At 45.6% G+C, this 15,280-nt stretch overlaps 1 protein-coding gene across 3 annotated transcripts in view; it reads left to right on the forward strand.

Moving 5' to 3' along the window:
• Window positions 1-15,280, forward strand: part of LOC109882462 (receptor-type tyrosine-protein phosphatase-like N) — a 92,103-nt gene that overhangs the window by 60,951 nt on the left and 15,872 nt on the right. For 2 of the 3 annotated variants that reach the window (XM_031806094.1, XM_031806095.1), the window contains 7 exons: window positions 7,794-8,003; window positions 8,223-8,462; window positions 9,388-9,535; window positions 9,815-9,888; window positions 9,970-10,047; window positions 11,077-11,196; window positions 12,860-13,026. In XM_031806094.1, the coding sequence (XP_031661954.1) occupies window positions 7,794-8,003; window positions 8,223-8,462; window positions 9,388-9,535; window positions 9,815-9,888; window positions 9,970-10,047; window positions 11,077-11,196; window positions 12,860-13,026 (1,037 nt within the window). The remainder of the gene's footprint in view (window positions 1-7,793; window positions 8,004-8,222; window positions 8,463-9,387; window positions 9,536-9,814; window positions 9,889-9,969; window positions 10,048-11,076; window positions 11,197-12,859; window positions 13,027-15,280) is intronic. The other variant, XM_031806096.1, reaches the window with a different exon arrangement.

A 15,280-nucleotide genomic window follows, 5' to 3' on the forward strand; every position in this document is an offset into this window, starting at 1 on the left:
GGTGACAGGTGGGTGGTTACTGTGGTGTCAGGTGGGTGGTTACTGTGGTGTCAGGTGGGTGGTTACTGTGGTGTCAGGTTTGTGGTTACTGTGGTGTCAGGTTGGTGGTTACTGTGGTGTCAGGTGGGTGGTTACTGTGGTGTCAGGTGGGTGGTTACTGTGGTGTCAGGTGGGTGGTTACTGTGGTGACAGGTGGGTGGTTACTGTGGTGTCAGATGGGTGGTTACTGTGGTGTCAGGTGGGTGGTTCCTGGGGTGTCAGGTGGGTGGTTACTGTGGTGTCAGGTGGGCGGTTACTGTGGTGACAGGTGGGTGGTTACTGTGGTGTCAGGTGGGTGGTTACTGTGGTGTCAGGTGGGTGGTTACTGTGGTGTCAGGTGGGTGGTTACTGTGGTGACAGGTGGGTGGTTACTGTGGTGTCAGGTGGGTGGTTACTGTGGTGTCAGGTGGGTGATTACTGTGGTGACAGGGTTACCACAGTAACCGCCCACCTGCAGCCCTGTGATTGAAGAGGCGATGATATAATGTGCTACTGGCCCTGCGTCTAACAGCGAATCATTCAATTTGGTCATTTTTACTTTCTAAGAATGTATTGATTATAATCAAGTGTTTTATTGTGTGTTTACTGGGGTAAAACGTTATACTGCTGTGTTACTGACTGGGTTTACTGGGGTAAAACGTTATACTGCTGTGTTACTGACTGGGTTTACTGGGGTAAAACGTTATACTGCTGTGTTACTGACTGTGTTTACTGGGGTAAAACGTTATACTGCTGTGATACTGACTGGGTTTACTGGGGTAAAACGTTATACTGCTGTGTTACTGACTGGGTTTACTGGGGTAAAACGTTATACTGCTGTGATACTGACTGTGTTTACTGGGGTAAAACGTTATACTGCTGTGTTACTGACTGGGTTTACTGGGGTAAAACGTTATACTGCTGTGTTACTGACTGTGTTTACTGGGGTAAAACGTTATACTGCTGTGTTACTGACTGTGTTTACTGGGGTCAGAAATCGAATGTTAAAAGGTATTTTGTTCCTTCTATTAAATGGCTAATTCTTAAGTCCCTCCCACTCAGAACCTTGATGACCACTCATTACACCGAGCATTTCTCTGTTGCCATGACAGCACCTGGCTCGGTCCTCCCCCACTGAGACTCTCAGACATCATGGCAACAACATCAACAAGCAGGGGGGGGGGGGGGCAGATATCACCCCTGCACTCTCTTTTCTTCATTCTCTCCATTTTAACATTTTTACAGCCCCCTTTATTGTCTCTCTCTCAATTCAATTGGCTTTATTTATTTATTTATTTATAACCTTTATTTAAAGAGGCAAGCCAGTTAAGAACAAATTCTTATTTACAATGACTGCCTACCGAGGAAGAGTGGGTTAACTGCCTTGTTCAGTGGCAGAACGACAGATTTTGACCCTGTCAGGTCAGGGATTCGATCCAGTAACCTTTCGGATGCTAGTCCAAACCTCTAACCACAAGGCTACCTGCCGCCCCTATTGTTATAGTATATGTTAACAAAGCAAGTCAAATAGTGTCACGTTCGTCATAAGGAGTAGACCAAGATGCAGCGTGGTCTGTTTCCATCCTTTATTTTGGAAATGAAAACGTCAAAGAACAAAAACAACAAAAATAAACAAACACAACGTGACGCTAGACTAATGCTCACAGGCAACAATACATGGACAAGATCCCACAAAGCACAATGGAGAAATGGCTACCTAAATATGATCCCCAATCAGAGACAACGATAAACAGCTGCCTCTGAATGGGAACCATATCAAGCCAACATAGATCGACAATTCCCCTAGATATCCCACCCTAAATCAGACCCCGACCCAACCAACATAGATAGACAATTCCCCTAGATATCCCACCCTAAAACCCACCCTAAATCACACCCCGACCCAACCAACATAGAGAATAAACAGCTGCCTCTGATTGGGAACCATATCAAGCCAACATAGATATACAATTCCCCTAGATAACCCACCCTAAATCAGACCCCGACCCAACCAACATAGATAGACAATTCCCCTAGATATCCCACCCTAAATCACACCCCGACCCTACCAACATAGATATACAATTCCCCTAGATAACCCCTAGATAACCCATCCTAAATCACACCCCAACACAACCAACATGGAGAATAGCTCGTGACAAATAGACAATAAACAACAGTGAAATAAGCAATCAAAAAATGAACAGTAAACATTACACTCACAAAAGTTCCAAAAGAATAAAGACATTTCAAAAGTCATATGTGAAAGTACAAAAGGGAAAATAAATAAGCATAAATATGGGTTGTATTTACAATGGTGTTTGTTCTTCACTGGTTGCTCCTTTCTTGTGGCAACAGGTCACAAATCTTGCTGCTGTGATGTAACACTGTGGAATTTCACCCAGTAGATATGGGAGTTTATCAAAATTGGATTTGTACCGGTACCCCCCCCCCCCCCCCCCTATATATAGTCTCACTATTGTTATTTTACTGCTGCTCTTTAATTACTTGTTACTTTTTATTTCTTATTCTTATTCGTATATATTTTTTAAAACTGCATTGTTGGTTAGGGCCTCATAAGTAAAGCATTTCACTGTACGGTTGTATTTGCCGCATATGACTAATAACATTGGATTTGATTTGATTAAACTACAGGAAAAAATACAAACCCTCTAACCCAAAAAGGCCTGTGGTGTTGATGGTATCCTCAATGAAATGATCAAATATACTAACCACAAATTCCAAATTACTTCTGGTCTCCCGAGTGGCACTGCATCTCAGTGCTACAGGCGTCACTACAGACCCTGGTTTGATCCCGGGCTGTATCACAACCAGCTGTCATCGGGAGTCCTATATGGTGGAGCATAATTGGCCCAGCGTCATCTGGGTTATTTTTTTATTTTTTTTATTTTACCTTTATTTAACCAGGTAGGCAAGTTGAGAACAAGTTCTCATTTACAATTGCGACCTGGCCAAGATAAAGCAAAGCAGTTCGACAGATACAACGACACAGAGTTACACATGGAATAAAACAAACATACAGTCAATAATACAGTATAAACAAGTCTATATACAATGTGAGCAAATGAGGTGAGAAGGGAGGTAAAGGCAAAAAAGGCCATGGTAGCAAAGTAAATACAATATAGCAAGTAAAACACTGGAATGGTAGTTTTGCAATGGAAGAATGTGCAAAGTAGAAATAAAAATAATGGGGTGCAAAGGAGCAAAATAAATTAATTAATTAAAATTAAATACAGTTGGGAAAGAGGTAGTTGTTTGGGCTAAATTATAGGTGGGCTATGTACAGGTGCAGTAATCTGTGAGCTGCTCTGACAGTTGGTGCTTAAAGCTAGTGAGGGAGATAAGTGTTTCCAGTTTCAGAGATTTTTGTAGTTCGTTCCAGTCATTGGCAGCAGAGAACTGGAAGGAGAGGCGGCCAAAGAAAGAATTGGTTTTGGGGGTGACTAGAGAGATATACCTGCTGGAGCGTGTGCTACAGGTGGGAGATGCTATGGTGACCAGCGAGCTGAGATAAGGGGGGACTTTACCTAGCAGGGTCTTGTAGATGACATGGAGCCAGTGGGTTTGGCGACGAGTATGAAGCAAGGGCCAGCCAACGAGAGCGTACAGGTCGCAATGGTGGGTAGTATATGGGGCTTTGGTGATAAAACGGATTGCACTGTGATAGACTGCATCCAATTTGTTGAGTAGGGTATTGGAGGCTATTTTGTAAATGACATCGCCAAAGTCGAGGATTGGTAGGATGGTCAGTTTTACAAGGGTATGTTTGGCAGCATGAGTGAAGGATGCTTTGTTGCGAAATAGGAAGCCAATTCTAGATTTAACTTTGGATTGGAGATGTTTGATATGGGTCTGGAAGGAGAGTTTACAGTCTAACCAGACACCTAAGTATTTGTAGTTGTCCACGTATTCTAAGTCAGAGCCGTCCAGAGTAGTGATGTTGGACAGGCGGGTAGGTGCAGGTAGCGATCGGTTGAAGAGCATGCATTTAGTTTTACTTGTATTTAAGAGCAATTGGAGGCCACGGAAGGAGAGTTGTATGGCATTGAAGCTTGCCTGGAGGGTTGTTAACACAGTGTCCAAAGAAGGGCCGGAAGTATACAGAATGGTGTCGTCTGCGTAGAGGTGGATCAGGGACTCACCAGCAGCAAGAGCGACCTCATTGATGTATACAGAGAAGAGAGTCGGTCCAAGAATTGAACCCTGTGGCACCCCCATAGAGACTGCCAGAGGTCCGGACAGCAGACCCTCCGATTTGACACACTGAACTCTATCAGAGAAGTAGTTGGTGAACCAGGCGAGGCAATAATTTGAGAAACCAAGGCTGTCGAGTCTGCCGATGAGGATGTGGTGATTGACAGAGTCGAGGGGAGGGGGAGGGGAGGGGAGGGGTTTGGCCTTGGGTGGGCCGTCATTGTAAAATAAGAATGTGTTCTTAAATTACTTGCCTAGTTAAATAAAATAAATATTTTAACTCTTTTTAACGTCATCCTTAGCTCTAGTGCGGGGATATAGGTAGAACACAGGAGGACATTATTGAATTTTTTGACAAATGTGAAATATCCTGTTTTGATTATTTTAATAGAGTTAGTTAGGTCTGCTCTATACCAAATTAGCATACCCCCTGAGTCCCTTCCCTGATTCACACCTGGTAGTTCGCACCTGGTAGTTCACACCTGGTAGTTCACACCTGGTAGTTCACACCTGGTAGTTCACACCTGGTAGGTCACATCTGGTAGGTCACACCTGGTAGTTCACACCTGGTAGGTCACAGCTGGTAGGTCACAGCTGGTAGGTCACACCTGGTAGGTCACAGCTGGTAGGTCACACCTGGTAGGTCACAGCTGGTAGTTCACACCTGGTAGTTCACACCTGGTAGGTCACACCTGGTAGGTCACAGCTGGTAGTTCACACCTGGTAGGTCACACCTGGTAGTTCACAACTGGTAGGTCACAACTGGTAGGTCACAGCTGGTAGGTCACAGCTGGTAGGTCACAGCTGGTAGTTCACAACTGGTAGGTCACACCTGGTAGTTCACAACTGGTAGTTCACAACTGGTAGGTCACAACTGGTAGGTCACAACTGGTAGGTCACAGCTGGTAGGTCACAGCTGGTAGGTCACAGCTGGTAGGTCACAGCTGGTAGGTCACAGCTGGTATTTCACATCTGGTAGGTCACAGCTGGTAGGTCACAGCTGGTAGGTCACAGCTGGTAGGTCACAGCTGGTAGTTCACATCTGGTAGGTCACAGCTGGTAGGTCACAGCTGGTAGGTCACAGCTGGTAGGTCACAGCTGGTAGGTCACAACTGGTAGGTCACAGCTGGTAGGTCTCACCTGGTAGTTCACAACTGGTAGGTCACAGCTGGTAGGTCACAGCTGGTAGGTCACAGCTGGTAGGTCACAGCTGGTAGGTCACACCTGGTAGGTCACAGCTGGTAGGTCACAGCTGTCTCTCGCTGTCATTTTTCATTGTCCTGCTCTATCATTACGAGTGGGGAAGAGACAGACATCATTATAGTCAACTCTCTGAAGACAACTAACTTCTTAACATCTCAATTAACAAACCAGTATTAAACATCATTGCAGTCAACACTCTGAAGACAACTAACTTGTTAACAACATCTCTATAAACAAACAGGTATCTTTGTTGACGTAATAATAATAAACTTTTCCCTACTTTCTCCTTCCTTTCTCTCTCACTTCCTCTTCCTCCTACTCTCTCTCTTCCTCTTCATCCTACTCTCTCTCTTCCTCTTCCTCCTACTCTCTCTCTCTCCTCTCCGTCTCTCTCCCCTCTCTGTCATCTCTTCCTCCTACTCTCTCTCTTCCTCCTACTCTCTCTCTTCCTCCTCATCCGACTCTCTCTCTTCCTCTTCCTCCTACTCTCTCTTCCTCTTCCTCTCTCTCTCCTCTCTGTCTCTCTCTCTTCCTCTTCCTCTCTCTCTCTCCTCTCTGTCTCTCTCTTCCTCCTACTCTCTCTCTTCCTCCTACTCTCTCTCTTCCTCTTCATCCTACTCTCTCTCTTCCTCTTCCTCCTACTCTCTCTCTTCCTCCTACTCTCTCTCTCCTCTCTGTCTCTCTCCCCTCGGTCATCTCTTCCTCCTACTCTCTCTCCTCTCTGTCTCTCTCCCCTCTGTCATCTCTTCCTCCTACTCTCTCTCTCTCCTCTCTGTCTCTCTCTGTCATCTCTTCCTCCTACTCTCTCTCTCCTCTCTGTCTCTCTCCCCTCTGTCATCTCTTCCTCCTACTCTCTCTCCTCTCTGTCTCTCTCCCCTCTCTGTCATCTCTTCCTCCTACTCTCTCTCTCTCCTCTCTGTCTCTCTCTGTCATCTCTTCCTCCTACTCTCTCTCTCCTCTCTGTCTCTCTCCCCTCTGTCATCTCTTCCTCCTACTCTCTCTCCTCTCTGTCTCTCTCCCCTCTCTGTCATCTCTTCCTCCTACTCTCTCTCTCCTCTCTGTCTCTCTCCCCTCTCTGTCATCTCTTCCTCCTACTCTCTCTCCTCTCTGTCTCTCTCTGTCATCTCTTCCTCCTACTCTCTCTCTCCTCTCTGTCTCTCTCTGTCATCTCTTCCTCCTACTCTCTCTCTCTCCTCTCTGTCTCTCTCTGTCATCTCTTCCTCCTACTCTCTCTCTCCTCTCTGTCTCTCTCCCCTCTGTCATCTCTTCCTCCTACTCTCTCTCTCTCCTCTCTGTCTCTCTCCCCTCTCTGTCATCTCTTCCTCCTACTCTCTCTCTCTCCTCTCTGTCTCTCTCTGTCATCTCTTCCTCCTACTCTCTCTCCTCTCTGTCTCTCTCTCCTCTCTGTCTCTCTCCCCTCTCTGTCATATCTTCCTCCTACTCTCTCTCCTCTCTCTCTCCTCTCTGTCTCTCTCCCCTCTCTGTCATCTCTTCCTCCTACTCTCTCTCTCTCCTCTCTGTCTCTCTCTGTCATCTCTTCCTCCTACTCTCTCTCCTCTCTGTCTCTCTCTGTCATCTCTTCCTCCTACTCTCTCTCCTCTCTGTCTCTCTCTGTCATCTCTTCCTCCTACTCTCTCTCCTCTCTGTCTCTCTCCTCTCTGTCATCTCTTCCTCCTACTCTCTCTCTCTCTCCTCTCTGTCTCTCTCCCCTCTCTGTCATATCTTCCTCCTACTCTCTCTCTCTCTCCTCTCTGTCTCTCTCTGTCATCTCTTCCTCCTACTCTCTCTCTCCTCTCTGTCTCTCTCCCCTCTCTGTCATCTCTTCCTCCTACTCTCTCTCTCCTCTCTGTCTCTCTCTCCTCTCTGTCTCTCTCTCCTCTCTGTCTCTCTCTCCTCTCTGTCATCTCTTCCTCCTACTCTCTCTCTCCTCTCTGTCTCTCTCCCCTCTCTGTTATCTCTTCCTCCTACTCTCTCTCTCCTCTCTGTCTCTCTCCCCTCTCTGTCATCTCTTCCTCCTACTCTCTCTCTCTCTCCTCTCTGTCTCTCTCTGTCATCTCTTCCTCCTACTCTCTCTCTCCTCTCTGTCTCTCTCCCCTCTCTGTTATCTCTTCCTCCTACTCTCTCTCTCCTCTCTGTCTCTCTCCTCTCTGTCATCTCTTCCTCATACTCTCTCTCTCCTCTCTGTCTCTCTCTGTCATCTCTTCCTCCTACTCTCTCCCCTCTCTGTTATCTCTTCCTCCTACTCTCTCCCCTCTCTGTCTCTCTCTCCTCTCTCCTCTCTGTCTCTCTGTCTCTCTCTCCTCTCTGTTATCTCTTCCTCCATCTTGACCTCTCTATTTCTCTCTCTCCCCCTACAGAGGAGCGAGGGTCATGGGCTGCCCCATGCCACGCGGGTGAGGGATGGCTCCAGTGGGCTGGTACTGACGCTGGTGTCCATGGCGTGTGTGGGCGGCGTGGTGGTGGTAGCGTTGACCATCGCCTGTCTCAGACACCACACCCAGCAGCCGGCCTCAGGGAAACTGGGCCTCGGACCAGAGGGAGGACCGGAGACACACTTTGACTACCAGGTAGAGGAGAGGAGACACTTCTGAGTGTCCCAAATCACTCCCTAATCCCCATGTAGTGCACTTCTTTTTAAACCAGAGCGCTATGACCCTGTGTCAAAAGTAGTGCACTAGATAGGGAATATTGTGCCATTTGGCTGGTCAAAAGTAGTGCACTAGATAGGGAATAGGGTGCCATTTGGAACCTGAGACACGGGTAATATCTTTCTGTGGACTTCCTAGGAGCTCTGCCGGCAGCACATGGCAGCCAAGACTTCGCTCAGTCGTCAGGAGGCGGTGGGTGTGGGAGCGGGGGGTCGGAGGGGGACAGACACCTCCAGGGTGAGCAGTGTGTCGTCCCAGTTCAGTGACGGCCCACAACACAGCCCCTCCTCACACAGCAGTACGCCCTCCTGGAGCGAGGAGCCCGCCCAGTCCAAGATGGACATCTCTACTGGTCACATGATACTGGTCAGTGTCAGGGTATGGGGTCATTATATTTACTACTGGTCAGTATCAGAGGGTATGGGGTCATTATATTTACTACTGGTCAGTATCAGAGGGTATGGGGTCATTATATTTACTACTGGTCAGTATCAGAGGGTATGGGGTCATTATATTTACTACTGTTCAGTATCAGAAGGTATGGGGTCATTATATTTACTACTGATCAGTTTCAGAAGGTATGGGGTCATTATATTTACTACTGGTCAGTATCAGAGGGTATGGAGTCATTATATTTACTACTGGTCAGTATCAGAGGGTATGGGGTCATTATATTTACTACTGGTCAGTTTCAGAGGGTATGGGGTCATTATATTTACTACTGGTCAGTATCAGAGGGTATGGGGTCATTATATTTACTACTGGTCAGTTTCAGAGGGTATGGGGTCATTATATTTACTACTGGTCAGTATCAGAGGGTATGGGGTCATTATATTTACTACTGGTCAGTTTCAGAGGGTATGGGGTCATTATATTTACTACTGGTCAGTATCAGAGGGTATGGGGTCATTATATTTACTACTGGTCAGTATCAGAGGGTATGGGGTCATTATATTTACTACTGGTCAGTATCAGAGGGTATGGGGTCATTATATTTACTACTGGTCAGTATCAGAGGGTATGGGGTCATTATATTTACTACTGGTCAGTATCAGAGGGTATGGGGTCATTATATTTACTACTGGTCAGTATCAGAAGGTATGGAGTCATTATATTTACTACTGGTCAGTATCAGAGGGTATGGGGTCATTATATTTATCTGTGTCCAGGAAATGGGCCCTAATTGTTTAATAATGATAATGCCTTTGAGCTCTCATCAAATACACTATAACAACAAGTCTTTAATATCCCATGGCAAAGATATTCTGAACTCTGTTCATAACGTTCGTGTCCTTCTCCTCAGGCCTATATGGAGGATCATCTGAAGGATAAGGACCGTCTGATGAAGGAATGGAATGCTCTATGTTCCTACCAGGCTGAACCCAGTGCTGTCACCGTCGGGCAGAGTGAATCCCAGCTGGAGAAAAACCGCTGCCCTGAGTCTCTTCCCTGTGAGTCTCATTTACTTCTCCTCGGGTTTATCCCCTAGTCTTGGGCTGGGATTCAAACATCACATAATAAAAGGTCAACTGTTTTTTCTGCTTGAGCTGGGCATCCGTAGCATTTAGAGACAAGCGCGATCTCAGCAAAACGTCAGGGAAAAATAGCCTTTTTTACAAGCCTATTGCTGTGCGCAGGCCGTTCATCTGCGTTAGATTGAATCCAGGACTTAATGTTACATCTACGATCCTCTTCTAGAGCTTGGTTAGTTACTCTCTGTTCTGTTCTAGATGACCACTCCCGTGTAAAACTGAAGGCGGAGAGCAACTCTACCAAGGAAGACTACATTAATGCCAGCATCATAGTAAGATCTCTGACTGCTACTCTTGTGATGTCCCATGGTTGACACAGGTGTCATTAATGACCTCTATCTGTAAAACCCCAGATTGACCACGATCCTCGACTGCCTGCTTACATCGCCACCCAGGGACCACTGGCACACACCATCGCTGACTTCTGGCAGGTCAGTGGAACACATAGTACTCTGAGGAACTTTTAGCTTGAGTGTCAGCTGACCAAAATGTTGAAGGAAATCACTTTAATGGCACATTAATAAACTGAAACTTGGAAAAGATCAGAACAGGGCTACTTGTGTAAACGCAGCTATAGTGACACAGTTGATGTAGAAGGACATGGGGCAGTAACTATGGCCCTTGTCTGGCTTGTCACTCACAGTATATACCAGTACAGCCCTTGTCTGGCTTGTCACTCACAGTATATACCAGTACAGCCAAAGTCTAGCATGTCAATCACAGTATATACCAGTACACCCCTAGTCTGGCTTGTCAATCACAGTATATACCAGTACAGCCAAAGTCTAGCATGTCAATCACAGTATATACCAGTACACCCCTAGTCTGGCTTGTCAATCACAGTATATACCAGTACAGCCCTAGTCTAGCATGTCAATCACAGTATATACCAGTACACCCCTAGTCTAGCATGTCAATCACAGTATATACCAGTACACCCCTAGTCTGGCTTGTCAATCACAGTATATACCAGTACAGCCCTAGTCTAGCATGTCAATCACAGTATATACCAGTACAGCCCTTGTCTGGCTTGTCACTCACAGTATATACCAGTACACCCCTAGTCTGGCTTGTCAATCACAGTATATACCAGTACAGCCCTAGTCTAGCATGTCAATCACAGTATATACCAGTACAGCCCTAGTCTAGCATGTCAATCACAGTATATACCAGTACACCCCTAGTCTGGCTTGTCAATCACAGTATATACCAGTACAGCCCTAGTCTAGCATGTCAATCACAGTATATACCAGTACAGCCCTAGTCTAGCATGTCAATCACAGTATATACCAGTACACCCCTAGTCTGGCTTGTCAATCACAGTATATACCAGTACAGCCCTAGTCTAGCATGTCAATCACAGTATATACCAGTACAGTCCGCTGTGTGACAGTGTGTTGTTGTACTATAGATGGTGTGGGAGAATAGCTACACAGTGACAGTGTGTTGTTGTACTATAGATGGTGTGGGAGAATGGCTGCACAGTGATAGTGATGATGACTGCCCTGGTTGAGGACGGAGAGACTCAGTGTGTTCGCTACTGGCCTGACGAGGGATCGTCCCTCTACCATATCTACGAGGTGAGGGGTTTATATATACAGTATATATCGTTATCAGTAGTTCTCAATTCCTGGTCCTTAGCAACTACACACCTGATTCAAATCATCTAAATCTGATGACGAGTTGATGATTTCAATCTGGTGTGTAGTTCAAATCAAATGGGGCGGCAGCGTAGCCTAGTGGTTAGAGCGTTGGACTAGTAACCGGAAGGTTGCAAGTTCAAACCCCCGAGCTGACAAGGTACAAAATCTGTCGTTCTGCCCCTGAACAGGCAGTTAACCCACTGTTCCCAGGCCGTCATTGAAAATAAGAATTTGTTCTTAACTGACTCGCCTAGTCAAATAAAAAAAAATATAAAAAAAAATGTATTTATATAGCCCTTCGTACATCAGCTGATATCTCAAAGTGCTGTACAGAATCCCAGCCTAAAACCCCAAACAGCAAGCAATGCAGGTATAGAAGCACAGTGGCTAGGAAAAACTCCCTAGAAAGGCCAATACCTAGGAAGAAACCTAGAGAGGAACCAGGCTATGTGGGGTGGCCAGTCCTCTTCTGGCTGTGCCGGGTGGAGATTAGAAACCTAGAGAGGAACCAGGCTATGTGGGGTGGCCAGTCCTCTTCTGGCTGTGCCGGGTGGAGATTAGAAACCTAGAGAGGAACCAGGGGTCATACACCTCTTTGGGTCCCCGGGACCAGGATTGAGAACCACTTATCTATAGTGTATCTCTGTATTAACAGCACTATTCAATGTGGTTCAGATGAAGAAGGAACAATCCCTCTCAGACTCTATGGTAATTGGATATGCAGTCCTGAGTACACATAGTCGATCCACCCACCATTCTACTGCAGTCCTGAGTACACATAGTCGATCCACCCACCATTCTACTGCAGTCCTGAGTACACATAGTCGATCCACCCACCATTCTACTGCAGTCCTGAGTACACATAGTCGATCCACCCACCATTCTACTGCAGTCCTGAGTACACATAGTCGATCCACCCACCATTCTACTGCAGTCCTGAGTACACATAGTCGATCCACCCACCATTCTACTGCAGTCCTGAGTACACATAGTCGATCCACCCACCATTCTACTGCAGTCCTGAGTACACATAGTCGATCCACCCACCATTCTACTGCAGTCCTGAGTACACATAGTCGATCCACCCACCATTCTACTGCAGTCCTTCTAATTATATTGTGGTAAAGAGGGAAAGGAGATCAAACTGTCAGATAAAACTACAGCAGGGTACACCAACTGGTTGTTGTTGACTTAAAACACTGTAAAAACACCAGCAAATCAGCTCCGAGTGATTTTAATTTTGGAAATGTGTTCCCAAGGAATTCCCTGCATAATAGAGACATAGATGTGATCGTATACATATGTAAGCAAGGTTTGAAATGGTTATGTTTGGGCGGTTAACCCCCCCCCAAAAAAAAAAAAAAATAATAATAATAAATAAATAATGACAAAAAGCACTAGTCAGTTGTACAACTGAATGCTTTTAACTGAAATGTGTCTTCCGCATTTTAACCCAACTCCTCTGAATCAGAGAGGTACCGGGGGGGCGGGGGGGCTGCCTTAATCGACATCCACGTCTACGGCGCCCGGGGAACAGTCGATGAACTGCCTTGTTCAGGTGCCCACTCAGTGAAATTAAATTATCTTCGTTCCCTACAAGGTGAACTTGGTCTCTGAACACATCTGGTGTAAGGACTTCCTGGTTCGTAGTTTCTACCTGAAGAACGTTCAGACCCAGGAGACTCGAACCCTGACACAGTTCCATCTGCTCAGCTGGCCCGCCAACGGAATCCCTACCTCCACACGCCCTCTGCTGGACTTCCGCAGGTACTGCAGACGCTGTCTGTTCATGCAACTTGACATACAGTACACCACTTGGCAGTATCACTTAATTCACTGCAACTTAACTGCTCTTGCTAGTATCACTGCTCTTGCTAGTATCACTGCTCTTGCTAGTATCACTGTGCTTGCTAGTATCACTGTGCTTGCTAGTATCACTGCTCTTGCTAGTATCACTGTGCTTGCTAGCATCACTGCTTTTTAAATAATCTTTACGTATCGGGTCTGACGAAGGCCTTGAGGCCGAGACGTAAAGGTTATTCAAGAGCAGTGATACTAGTCAGAGCAGTGATACTAGTCAGAGCAGTGATACTAGTCAGAGCAGTGATACTAGTCAGAGTAGTGATACTAGTCAGAGAAGTGATACTATCAAGAGCAGTGATACTAGCCAGAGCAGTGATACTAGTCAGAGCAGTGATACTAGTCAGAGCAGTGATACTAGTCAGAACAGTGATACTAGTCAGAGTAGTGATACTAGTCAGAGAAGTGATACTATCAAGAGCAGTGATACTAGCCAGAGCAGTGATACTAGTCAGAGCAGTGATACTAGTCAGAGTAGTGATACTAGTCAGAGCAGTGATACTAGTCAGAACAGTGATACTAGTCAGAGTAGTGATACTAGTCAGAGCAGTGATACTAGTCAGGACAGTGATACTAGTCAGAGTAGTGATACTAGCCAGAGCAGTGATACTAGTCAGAGCAGTGATACTAGTCAGAGTAGTGATACTAGTCAGAGCAGTGATACTAGTCAGAACAGTGATACTAGTCAGAGTAGTGATACTAGTCAGAGCAGTGATACTAGTCAGAACAGTGATACTAGTCAGAGCAGTGATACTAGTCAGAACAGTGATACTAGTCAGAACAGTGATACTAGTCAGAGCAGTGATACTAGTCAGAACAGTGATACTAGTCAGAGTAGTGATACTAGTCAGAGCAGTGTACAGGTTTCTTATTTTCTCTCATCTTCTTCAACTGTTACCAGGCACCTGCAAACTAAGATAGCTCAGATGTGTGAGTGCCTTTTGAATGTTGACCTGCAACGTGACCATGATCCTGCCCTGCCAGTTTTACTGTGTGCGTACAGCAGCTGGCTGTAAATGACTGTGGGGTCAAATACTGTCCTATGTAATGACTGTGTGGCCAAATACTGTCCTATGTAATGACTGTGGGGTCAAATACTGTCCTATGTAATGACTGTGTGGCCAAATGGTGTCCTATGTAATGACTGTGTGGCCAAATACTGTCCTATGTAATGACTGTGGGGTCAAATACTGTCCTATGTAATGACTGTGTGGCCAGTCCAAATATGGCCTATGTAATGACTGTGTGGCCAGTCCAAACACTGTCCTATGTAATGACTGTGTGGTCAAATACTGTCCTATGTAATGACTGTGTGGCCAAATACTGTCCTATGTAATGACTGTGTGGCCAGTCCAAATACTGTCCTATGTAATGACTGTGTGTCCAAATACTGTCCAATGTGGCCAAATACTGTCCTGTGTAATGACTGTGTGGTCAAATACTGTCCTATGTAATGACTGTGTGTCCAAATACTGTCCTATGTAATGACTGTGTGTCCAAATACTGTACTATGTAATGACTGTGTGGCCAAATACTGTCCTATGTAATGACTGTGTGTCCAAATACTGTCCAATGTGGCCAAATACTGTCCTATGTAATGACTGTGTGTCCAAATACTGTCCTATGTAATGACTGTGTGTCCAAACACTGTCCTATGTAATGACTGTGTGTCCAGATACTGTCCTATGTAATGACTGTGTGTCCAAATACTGTCCTATGTAATGACTGTGTGTCCAAATACTGTCCTATGTAATGACTGTGTGTCCAAATACTGTCCTATGTAATGACTGTGTGTCCAAACACTGTCCTATGTAATGACTGTGTGTCCAGATACTGTCCTATGTAATGACTGTGTGTCCACTACTGTCCTATGTAATGACTGTGTGTCCAAATACTGTCCTATGTAATGACTGTGTGTCCAGATACTGTCCTATGTAATGACTGTGTGTCCAAATACTGTCCTATGTAATGACTGTGTGTCCAAATACTGTCCTATGTAATGACTGTGTGTCCAAACACTGTCCTATGTAATGACTGTGTGTCCAGATACTGTCCTATGTAATGACTGTGTGTCCAAATACTGTCCTATGTAATGACTGTGTGTCCAAATACTGTCCTATGTAATGACTGTGTGTCCAGATACTGTCCTATGTAATGACTG

The sequence above is a fragment of the Oncorhynchus kisutch genome, linkage group LG26 (genome assembly GCF_002021735.2).
Source record: "Oncorhynchus kisutch isolate 150728-3 linkage group LG26, Okis_V2, whole genome shotgun sequence".
Classification (NCBI taxonomy): domain Eukaryota; kingdom Metazoa; phylum Chordata; class Actinopteri; order Salmoniformes; family Salmonidae; genus Oncorhynchus; species Oncorhynchus kisutch.